The sequence below is a fragment of the Sminthopsis crassicaudata genome, chromosome 5, assembly GCF_048593235.1.
Source record: "Sminthopsis crassicaudata isolate SCR6 chromosome 5, ASM4859323v1, whole genome shotgun sequence".
Classification (NCBI taxonomy): Eukaryota; Metazoa; Chordata; class Mammalia; order Dasyuromorphia; family Dasyuridae; genus Sminthopsis; species Sminthopsis crassicaudata.
The window spans coordinates 129682369-129694849 of record NC_133621.1 but is presented as its reverse complement, the minus strand read 5'-3'; the positions used below and the strand labels follow the sequence as shown (position 1 = coordinate 129694849).

Sequence of the window (12481 nt, the reverse complement as noted above, 5' to 3'; positions counted from 1 at the left end):
TGTATCCCAAAAAGATTATAAAAAAGGGAAAAGGATCCACATGTGCAAAAATGTTTGTGGCAGCCCTTTGTGTAGTGAAAAGGAACTGGAAACTGAATGGATGCCCATCATCTGGGAAATAACTGAATAAGTTATGGTATGTGAGTATAATGCAATATGATTGTTCTATAAGAAATGATGAGCAGGCTGACTTCAGAAAAGCCTGGAAAGACTTACATGAACTGATATGATACTGAGTGAAATGAGCAGGACCAGGAGAAAATTGTACATAGTAACAACAAGATTATGTGATGATCAACTATAATAAGCTTGGTTTTTTTTTCAACAATTAGGTGATTCAAAGCCTTTCCAATAGATTTGTGATGGAAACTGCCATCCACATACAGAGAGAAAAGCATGAAAACTGAATGTAGATCAAAGTATATAGTATTTTCACCTTTTTGTTGGTATTGTTTGATTTTTTTTCTTTTAATCTTTTTATTTTTTGCTCAGCAAGACAAATACAGAAATATGTTTAGAATTGCACTTGTTAATCTATATCAGACTGCTTGCTATCTTGGGGAGGAATGAGGGGGAGGAGAGGGAGAAAAATTTGGAACCAAAAGTGTTCCAAAAGTGCAAAAGTGAATGCTGAAAACTATTTTGTATGTATTTGGAAAAATAAAGTACTATTAAAAACATAAATAAGTAAATGAATGAATGAATAAAAATAAAAGTTATCTACAAAATATATATATATATATATTAGACTAGATCCCTTTGAGGTTCCTTCTCTTTCTGTGATTCTGTGAAACTGGGAGAAATAAATAAGAATTTCTTCATAGATACAATTATGATTATGCAACTAAGCAAAGGAGTCTTTTATCTTCCATTTATATGCTATCTTCTATGATGTTTTCTACACTAGTAAACGCATTTCCTCCTCAGGAAACTCCTAAAAATTTATAAATAATTGTCTATTGTCTGAGTCTTTCCCAGAGGCAGAGGATTAATTTTTAAAATAGATTGACTAAACAGTAAGATAGACTATTCAGATGTTAAACCTCTCATATAAGTGTTCTCTTATCCCATTATCAAACTTCACTAGAATTATATTGAATTTGTTGATATCAAGGTTTTCTTTCTTTTTTTTTTTTTTTAGGTTGTGGTTTCTCGGGGACAATCAACCCCTCATGTGAATTTTCAATTGGATTCCCATCCCGTTTCCCCAGAAGTGATTGTTCATCGTCCACCAAATACAGATGGCTTCACACTAGTTATTACAGGGAAGAAGGTTAGATCTTTTCCTATTAGCTGAGGTTCTTTGCAAAAAGATATTTACAAGTTCCTTTGGTCATTTGTAATGTTCCACTTTCTCTTGGATCTGTGTGCAGATAGCTTCTCTCAAGGGGATTCTAAAGATCAATGAAGTCAATTTGCATTTCTTATACCAAGCTGACTGAATCTGACACAGGCCTTTGAGTCACATATACTTATGTTCTCTTTATTGCTTTCTATTCTCTGTGAGGAAAAAAAACCAAATGAATATTAAAAATTCAATAACAAAATTGTGGTACAAACCTACAAAAGCCAGGAAATACAAATTTGGAGCTTATGTTAGAATTTCCTGGGGGTCATGATTCATCTTCCTGTAGTTTGAATTTTTGTTGTTTCAAATTATGGCAGGCAAAGCAAAATAATTATCAAACAACAAGTATATCATTGCAAGGAAACCAGTTAAAAATACCATTACCTTTCACCACATAGATACCACAGCAAAAGTATAAGAATGAATGTATTGTATATAATATCTTAATCATCTTTAGTAATTTTAGAAACTAAACCATCTGATGTAACTGGTGTAATAATAGATACTATAAAGTAATATATATGGTAATGTATCTCCTATGTATTTTGTTTCTTTTCAGTGAAAAATTACATTTGGAAATATTTTCCTAATCTTTATCCACAGATAACTAAGATCCCATTGAATGGTCTAGGTTGTGACCATTTTAAGTCCTGCAGCCAATGTCTCTCAGCTCCTCCTTTTGTGCAATGTACCTGGTGTCATAATCAATGTGTGAAATCTAAGGAATGTGTCACTGAGCTAGGGAACCAAGGTATTTGTCTGCCTACTATTTATGAGGTAAGGTTTTAAGTTTGTCAAATGTTTCTTGTTTTAATTTTTTACAAATCCCTATTCCAGCATTTCCATCATCTTCCTAATGATAGTAAAGAACAAAAACTAAAAAAAGAAAAATAAAAAACCAGCAGTTTTATTCAATGAACCACGATTATCAACCAAAGCATATATATATATATATATATATATATATATATATATATATATATATATATATATATATATATATATATATATATGTATGTATGTATATATATGTATATTTGATTTTAGCCTTTTGTCTATATCCTATTGTCTGGGGGGAAATACCATTGACCCTGGGATTTCAACTGACACTCATTATCTAGGGATAATATAATATTAACAACCATATTCTTTCATGTGTTATCCGTCTGGCAATTCGTTTCAATATAATAAGCATTTATTGAATACATATTGTGCTAGATTTCAGGGATAAAAAGACAAATCATTACACAATCTCTACCCTCAAAGAGCTTACAGATTAATAAGCAAGCAAGAGATATATATCAACTCAACAAACAAAAGTTAAGCAGATATTATGTCCCTGGTACTATTAGGTGCTGGAGATATAAAGAAACAAATGAACGCTTCCCAAGAAGTTTACATTCTACTGGAATACACACACATACACACACACACACACACACACACACACACACCCACACACACACACACATACACACATAACTGTATATATACAAAATAGAAAGTGATAAGGGCATAGGGACAAGCCGAGGTAACTAGGGAAACGAAGTGAAGTATCAAAAATAAGGCATCTTGGATGAGGTGCAGGTTTGAGGAGGAAACACAATGAGTGTGGTTTTTAAACATGCTCAGTATGAGGTATAGATAGGACGTCCAGATAGAGGTTTACAAGAAAGACTGGAAATGTAAGATTTCCTAACTTAAGAGGCAAGAAACAGTGAAGAGAACCAAGAAGAAATAATCAAAGACAAAAGAGGCAAGCAAGGATAGAAAAGTATCATTCAATCCAATGGATAATTGGTGAAATGCTGAAGAAGGAACAAAAAGGATGATAATTAAGGGAAAAAATATAGTTTGCAGTACTTGGGAAATCACTGGTGACCTTGAAGGAAAAAAATTCAGTGGATTACAGGGGCAAAATCCAGGTTGCCAAAGTTGAGGAACATTAAGGGAAGGAAGGAAGGACTATTAACTCTTTTTTACAAAAGGAAAGCTCCATCAGGATTGAGGGAAGGGCTCTTATTTTGGAAAATGAGACCTAAACATATTTGTAGACTAAGAGGAAGGAACTGAGAAAAAAAGCAAGGCAAGAGAGAGTAGGAAAAGGTGATAGAACAAGATTCGCCAGTCATCAACAGATCCTTACTATGAGCCAGGCACTTTATGTTAGTCATCAAGAGTCAAATGGAGAGGGTATCAAGGGCAAACTTAACTCTGTCAAAGAGAGGTATTTTACTGAAACCAGAGGGAAGAGAGAGAGGATGAGTGAAGACAGAGATTTTGTCATATCAAAGAAGGAAGGTAAGGAAATTCATGTCTATTATCTTTTTCAATTAAGTTTTTAAAAAAGACACAAGATCATTCTTAAGTGAGCTGATCTTGTTTATTGAGAAATCTTGGCTAATGAGTATAAGATCTAGTCTCATAATGAACCCCATTATTGCTCTCCACTTGGCTACCTACTCTATTAGTTCCTGAATCACCACTTCCTGGATTCCTTGTGACCCATTTCTAAGTGACCAGAAGCTTTGTGCACCCAGCTGCCAGACGAGAACCCTTTCCTAGTAACTTGTGGAGGAGTTGGAATGTTCATACATTCATTAAGATGACTGATAGTGAAAGAAATTCCTAGTCACCTTGTGGACCAAAAGAGAGAGAAGCCCAGAGCCTCCCTATCTGACCACAGATTAGTTGGAGTTTTACTAACAATTCTGTGGGCAAATAAGATTTCTTGCCCATTTTCTTGACAACGGCTCTCAGTCTGGTACATGGAAGAGACTTTGTTGGTGATGATCACAGAGCTTTCATAACAACTTTTAGAATAAGAGTAAAGAGTAAAGATGCAATAAGTATGCTTACCCACTTACGTTAGTGAACTATTACTATCATGACCATATTCTCAAAATGTTGCATTGCTTCTTTGATCATGTTTTTTGATATTATGTTCATGTCCATGAGAAAATTTACTAAAAAAACAAATAAAACCCCCAAACTTACCTCACTGTCACTCCCCACTGCAAAAAAAAAAAAAAAAAAAAAAAAAATACTATCACTTTCCTGAACAAGATTGAGTATGTATTTTCTTTGCCTGGGAAATTCATTTAGTATAGAACAGTTGGAGTTCACTCACTCTAACTCCTGTGAAAAAAGAAAGTTATAGGTTTCTATGTCTGGATCAAGTCCATAAGTAAACAAAGTTTACAAGTCAGAACAAGAGCTGGTATCACGGCTCATGGCTGTTTTCATTTAGCTATGGTTTGAAGCAAGATTCGTACTGGATGACTGTTCATTTAACCAAATCATTTTCTATTAGGTGTAATATAAATATTAAGACCAAGTTTGATAAGGCAATGAGTAAACTAAAAGAAAGTCAAAAAAAAACCCTACCCTGCTGTATTTATGCCCTTTTGTCTTTACTTAATGTGCTTACCCAGTAACAAAGAATTTTACTTTTTTATGAACACTAGGGTATGTAAATAGAAGTGGCAATTTGAAACACTAGAAATCTGAGCTCAGACAGCCAGTGAAAGCCATGGGTGTGTATGTGGGTATGTGGGTGAGTGGGTATGGATGTGTGTGTTTTCAATTGTCACCTCTACTTTATTTAAAAATTAGACAAGGTGATTTTTAAATTGAAGGAAGTATGTTGGCAAAAGGGTGACCTGTGCAAATGAAACATTTTAAGACTTATAAGTATGCTTCTCATAACATCAGTCATAAAGGCTACACTAGAGTGGGAAAAATAAATTAAACTTTTTTTGAGTCAAATTGAATAAAGTGACTAAAATGTCTGCTCCTTTGGAACCAGTTTACCCAGATAGTGTTAGAAGTGCTAATAAAATTTGTTTTAATCCCCTGGTGCTCATAAATTATAAAGCTGTGATGTCTAAGTGCACTTTCCTTCATTGCTATTGTATTTCTGCTCCAAAGAGCAAGAAATCAAAGGTTTTTAGTTATCCAGGCTCTTTTGATAGCACAGTATTATTCTATGTTCTAAATATGAGTAATATTTATCATAAACATTATATAAATGTTTAAATACAAATATGATTATTTATTTAAAAATAAGTCTGTATAAACATATATAAATATAAATATATTTTCTTTCACTACAATGAATTTTCATATTCCCTCCTCTTGCATCTTCTATAAATCTACTACTGATATATTTGAATCTTCTAAAAGATTGAATTATAGTATTCACAGGTTTGTAAAGCTTGGTTCAAGACTGTTGGAAGAAAAAATAATGCAGCTGAGTATATAAATCCCTTTGCTTCATAGTTGTTAGTGAGATTTCATGCTCTGCTAGACCATGACGTTTACATTCTTGTTGAAAAAAAAAAAACAGATTATTCATCTTTTTCTAATCTACTTAAAGTCCATGTGCCTAAAATCCAACTGATGTACTGAATTTAGCTCTCCAATAAACACAGGATAGGATGCTTTACAGAATATACAAAGTTCAATCCCTAAAATCTTTTACAATTCCACATAGGAGAGTTTCAGGAATGCAAGTCAATTAACTTATTGTTTGAAGCACTTTATCTGATTTCAAATTTAAAGACCATATAGGAGAGGCTTTTAAAAATGATCATTTTCCAATATATTCTATATAGATATTAAGAAAAAAATTTAGCATATCTTATAGGATTGAACTCAATTCCAGGGAGACAATCAAAACTGCTCCTTAATTGATTAGAAAATTTGAAGATAACAAGCTGGTAAAAGGATGAACTATTCAAGTGAAACATTTAGTATTTATAAATATGCAACATATGTGACCATTTCCATCCAAAAGAGAGGGGGTAGTTGTATTCTCCTAATGACCCTGCCAATACATATATATATGCATATGTGTATTTATTTAACTCATTTTAATAAGCTGAACTGTGATTTAAATGTATTATTTTAACATGAGTGCTGCCATTTTTATATATGAAAAAGGAAAGTAGAGATCTATTATATCTTTGTCATTTCTCTCTTAAGAGATGGAGGATCAAGCCTATAAAACTTCTTATTAGGTAACCAATCCCAGCATAAAGAATGATTTTACATCTTCCTCCCTCATCCCCAGGGAAATTATCATTACCAAACTACTTTACATATTCTTGGATCCATAGACCACTACCATTCCTTTCTTTAGCTTTCATTCCGAAGTTACCCACCATTTCCTCATTCCCTCCAAAAAACAAAGATTCAAGGAAATGCCCATTTAATTGCTTGGAGGGGGAACATGTCAAACTTTTAAAAAAAAGTTTTGTTTGTGTTTTCATTTTTATATTACAAACATTTATATATTACACTCACTATACAATAAATTTCTGTAATAAATAACTAAAACAATTACCCAATACTAACAATACAATGACTTCACCTGAAAGGTGAAGTGCATGCAACTGAAAGTGCATGCAACATTTCACAACTCTATATCATCACCCCATCTGTTTTTTTTAAAAAGTAATGAAGAGAAATCTATTTTCTATCCCTCCCATGTGAGAGAGACAGAGACAGAGAGAGAATGAGAAAGACAGACAGACACATATACACACAGAGACAGAAACAGATACAGAGAGAATGGGGGAGGGAAAGAGGGAGAAAGAAGAAAAACAAAATCTTTATAGAAAATACGCATGGGCAAAACAAGTTTTTCATTAGCTGTGTATGATTATATTCTAATCCTGCATATATGAATTCTCATTTTATTCCCTAAAATTAAAACCTATAACTATTAAAAAATATCAGGAGGTTTTAATCATTGGTCTCCTGGAATCATGTATAATCATTGTATTGATAATAATTCTTATAGCTTTCAAATTATTTGTCTTTACAATGTGGTGGTTGTTATTTATATTGTTTCCCTGGTTCTGTACATTTCATTCTTCATCAATTTATAGAAGTTCTCAAGATATTTACAGATATTTCACAACAACTCTGTGACATAACTCTTATCCCCATTTTAGAGTTGAGAAAACTGAGATAAAGAGAGGCTAAGTAACTTGTCTAGGTTCACACAGCTACTAATTGTCTGAGGCCAAATTTGAACCCCAGAACTTCTTGACTTCAGGTCTACCATTCTATCTACTGAATCTTGGTTAAGTAGGGTTTGTATAGTATCTTTAGGGTATGCAATATCTAACAGTACTTCTGATGATCAAGACTCCTTCTCTTCCATGATCCCCAAACTTCTTTTTTTACCTTACATAGTACTTGCAGAATAGAGGGGTAGCTAGATTCCATTTCAGGTATAGGAGGAAAGAAAAAAAAAAATAGGCAGCAGCAGCAGCAACAACAACCAAAATAGACTTTTGGCAGCTGTTTTCAGTAAAGGAAAAAACCTTCATTAGAATGGGGAATAGCAGCTACAGTGACTGCCTCAGGCTGAATAGAGCCCTGTGAGGCTTGGATGTCTTGTTCTCTCCTACTGGATTTCTAACAAAATAATAAACGGATTTCTGTAGCAATTTTCACTCGCCTGTGATGGAAGAGGTAATTTTTCATTTAAAAAAGAATAACTGTGTAATGGATTTTATGGATAAAATAGCAATTACTAAAGCATTAAGCTAAGACCTTAAAGGGGTAGGTAACAAGTAGAAGTTAAGACTTTAGTTTGCAATTATTTACTTGGGAGGTTTGGGGTGTTTGAAAATTTGAATTTTGTTAAGAGCACATATAAATCACAAAGGAATAGCTTTTTTACTTTTGCCAAGCAAATACCTTTACTGTTTTGTGTATGACCTCTGGAGTGGAGCTATACTTTTCCCACCATTGTTATATTTTACAACACAATTTACAATATATCCCCCCAAAAGAGCATTTCCTTTTTAGATTGTCACAAGGCTATTGACAAGCTTATTTTTGACTTGAAAGTAGAAGGGGTTTGTTGTTTTTATTGTTTAATTTTAGATTTAGCCAAAGAAGTTTTTCTATAAGTTTCAAAATTGCTTGAGTGCTCTCTAATTTCAGAGTTGCTAGTTTCATCAATAGAATTAAGGTTTGCTTTCACCAGAACAAAAAGAAAAAGAAAAAAATGAACATTGATTTTTGGGGTATTATGGATATTCACTCTCAAATAGATAAGAATAAAGTATAAGTATTATTGTTCAGTGAAAATTTTAACATTTTAATTTTTTTAATGGAAGATGAGCTTTGGAGAAAACTTACAATCTTACTGCTATTTGACATTTATTCAGTACTTGCATTTACTATTTTTTAAATTCCTAAAAGTATTTTTGTTACTACTCTTAGAAGGAAAGCTATAACTTGAGAATTATAAGATCTTGAGAAAGATAAACAGATTTGAATATTTACCAAGGACTAAAATTCCTTTAACCTAGTTAACTATCTGTATCTTTCCCTCTTCTGTCTCTTTGCCTTTGATCATTATATCTTCCATGCCTGGAATAGACCATCCTCTTGCCCCTTTCTCTATAAAATTCCCTAAGAAATCTTTCTTGGTCATCATCCCCCCTACTTGTTGAATTCCTCTCCTTTTGCCCCATCACTTTTTCATTTAGACACATGTATGTTTTTGCACCATCTGAGGTTCCTCTAAGTGACCCCTTTCTTATCTTCATCTAGGTCTTAGGTATTGGGATATTTGCTCTCATAGCTCACAGCTTCCTGCTGATACTTACCTTAACAAACCAAAACAAATGACCATGAATTCAAAGTAAAGACACTTGATTAAACAGAATAACAAGGCAGTAAGAGAAAATTACAAAGATCATTTTCAAATGATCGCCACCTTTCTTCATGTCTCACAGAAAGCAATGATTCTCCCCTACACAGCAGCAACTCAGTGAAAGATGTTAGGAAAGCTAGGTTTTAGCAATGCACTGAAGGTTAGTGTAGTTGACAGCAATCCACAATCCTTTATCTCCTATCACCATTCCTAATGCAGTGACTGTCCCCTAAGCCACTGGTGCCTCTTAGGATCTCTAGTTTACTCTAAAATTCATTCCATTTCTACTTGAAACTCAGATGATATTTTGCTACCCCTTCCACCTCCCATTCATTACCTTTTTTTTGTTGGGACAACCAGGTAGTACAACAGAGAGAACACTGGTCCTAGAGTCAGAAACTACTGAATTCAAATCAGTTTCCTCAGCTGAAAATGGGAATATTATTATTATTTATTATTATTATATATAATCATTATAAATTATATAATTTGATATAGTAAAAAAATCTTTATAAAGGCAAAACAATGTTAGATTTTAATATTTATAGGGTATCTATAAGTAATATAATTATTATATAATTAATTACCTCTCAAGGTTGTGAAGATCAAATGAAATAATAATTTTTAAATGCTTAGCACTTTAGCTTGATATATAGTAATTGCTATATAAATGTTACATTTTATTATAAACTTATCATGGAATTATAGGATTACAGAAAGAGAACTGGGAGAGATCACTTATCTATTTCACTCTTCTTCCCTCCCTGTTTTACAGATAAAGAAGCAAAAGAGGAGTTAGAGAGGTTAAAAGATTTACCTAAAATAGCACAGCTATTGTTGTGCAGTTATTTTTCAGTCATTCAGTCATTTGTTTCAATCAATTCTTTGGGATCTCATTTAGGATTTTCTTAGCAGAGATATTGAAGTGTTTCGCTATTTCCTTCTATAGCTCATTTTACAGATGTAGAAACTGAGGCAAATAGTGAAATGGCTTGTCAGGGTCTCGCAACTAGTAAGCAGCTAAAGCTTGTTTTGAAATGAGGAAGATGAGTTTTCTTGTCTCCAGGTCTGGTACTCTGTCCACTCTGCCACCTCGCTGTAGGGAATTCTAACTCAGGACCTGCAACTCCAAGTTGATCTTTCTTTCCTGGCTCCATACTACTTCCTCTATAGATGCACATGTTATTTTTTCCATTAAAATGTAAACACCTTGAGGGCAGAAATTGTTTTAGTCTTATTTTTATATCAGAAGTACCTGGCATATATTAAATACTATGCTTCTTGATTGATTAGTTAATTGAATATATAATCCAAACATATAATGTCAAATACATCCCCTTGCATATCATGTTTTCCCTTACTGAATTGTAAGGACAGTTGGGGATAAAAGTTGTCATTTTTTAGCTTTTCATACCTGCCTAACACAAGCCTTGCCTGTAGTAAGCTCTTTATAAATGAGGCTTGAACTGAATTGAACTTTATAAATAATAAATACAAAAGTACATATATTAACCTATACTTGTGTGAATTATATATCAGTGGTTGAGATAATGCCATTAAGTCTAGCTCTCACCATAACTATTTGGAAGATACTTCACAGACTTGTTGGCTGGTCCAGTTGGGATGAAACAGTCTGAAATTCTATAATCTAGTCTTCTCCAAAAGGCTCCACAAATTTATTTTATTTTAGTGTTACTCTATGGATCCTACTTCTTGTTTTCTGTCCTTCATTCTCAAAGAGGACTCAGAATTTGGTCGTACATTGAAGAGCCCAAAATCCTCCACTGCATCCTGGGCAATTACCGGTCACTTTGACTTTGTCTTGCCCAATGAACTTTGATGACTTCAGATGGTCCATCCATAAGTATATCAGAATATTATGTTATTTCTTTCAGGTGCTTTGGAATTTAAAATCATTTTGCCTTTAATGGAAATTATATTCCAAATATAGCGGTTTAATGGAAAGTATCTAGAGCAGTCATCGTCAAACTCAAATAGAAACAAGTCCATCAAGGACCACATGTTATATATGTTCTACTTTGTATTTTTATTTATTTTTGTTAAATACTTCCCAGTTACATTTTAATCTGATTTGGCAGGCCTGCCAACTGATTGATGCCTCTGATCTAGAGAGCACAGGAAAGTGGGGAAAGCATGTACTTAGCCTCAGAATATTTGTGGTCAATCTCCCTATAGACATCATGCATTTTGATTAGACTCTCTGAATATCAGTTGACTCATCTAAAATGGAACCAGTAATACTTTCATTACTTTCCTTGAAATAAGGAAAAGACTTTGTATATTTGTCTATTGTCATTTTGCTCCCCTTCCCCTGTTTTTTTTTTTAATGTTGAAAGGAAATGTGCACATTAGTCAAAAAATCCTAGTCACAAATGTGCAACCTTGAATGATCATCACATAGTTGAAAGCTATATTTTTAGTTTTGAATGAAACTTTTTTTTCTACTTTGCAGATTCTCCCAACTAGTGCACCCCTAGAGGGAGGCACAACATTGACCGTGTGTGGCTGGGATTTTGGATTAAGAAAAAATAATAAATTTGATTTTAGAAAAACCAAAGTTTTCATTGGAGATGAGAGCTGCATACTGAATACAAGTGAGAGCACTACAAATAAGTAAGATCACTAAAATGATTTCCTATGTATATATTCTTGTAAAGAGAATCTTTGTTTTCAGTTGAAGACTTGAAAAAATTGTCTATTTAGTATAAAAGTAAAAAAAGAATCCAGTACTTTACAATGGTTTTAAATATTAACATGACCATTCTCCATTGATATTTCAGGTTGATTTGAAAAAGTAATGTTCAAGTAGGGTGAGTTGACCTTTGGAAGAATTTATTAAGGATTTCAAAGGAATTTTCCTAAAGGAAATTTTTAAAAATTATAGTAATCATCTCTCATATCACTATACTCTTTTTTTTTATTTTTTTGAAGATGAAACCTGTCCTTTTCTAAGTTTCTTCCTTTGAAACTATAAAAATTAGTTCTATTAGTTACAAGATGGCACAATAAAAGAGCACCAATCTTGGGATTAGGGGGACCTGAGTTCAAATTCAGCCTTAGAATCTGGCACTAAACTGTGTGACCCTGGGCAACTGATTATCTAAGCAGGAAAAAAAAAAAAGGTAGTTCCATGAGTGTATTACATTGGCAGCTCAGATTAAATCCAGAACATTCCATAAACTATGCATCCCATAATACATCAAGAACCCTAGAACTTGTAAATTAATACAATGAAACCTCCAAAAAAGGTGGGGACATCTGGCTAAAACTCCAATTTGGCAGATTGCCAATTAAGCCCTATAACTTGAAAACTTAACAAAATTAGTTCCAAGGAAAAGTAAAAGACTAAATTATCCATATTACTGAGATTAAGACATTAAGTATGACATTTTATGTATTTAAATTCCTTGTCTCAGAAAAACAAATTCTCT

At 33.1% G+C, this 12481-nt stretch overlaps 1 protein-coding gene across 1 annotated transcript in view; it reads left to right on the top strand.

Annotated features, from left to right (window-relative positions):
- The window catches only part of MET (MET proto-oncogene, receptor tyrosine kinase), a 155099-nt gene that overhangs the window by 93646 nt on the left and 48972 nt on the right, over positions 1-12481 (top strand). The window contains exons 4-6 of the mRNA XM_074268218.1: positions 1142-1273; positions 1952-2125; positions 11503-11663. Of these exons, the coding sequence (XP_074124319.1) occupies positions 1142-1273; positions 1952-2125; positions 11503-11663 (467 nt within the window). The remainder of the gene's footprint in view (positions 1-1141; positions 1274-1951; positions 2126-11502; positions 11664-12481) is intronic.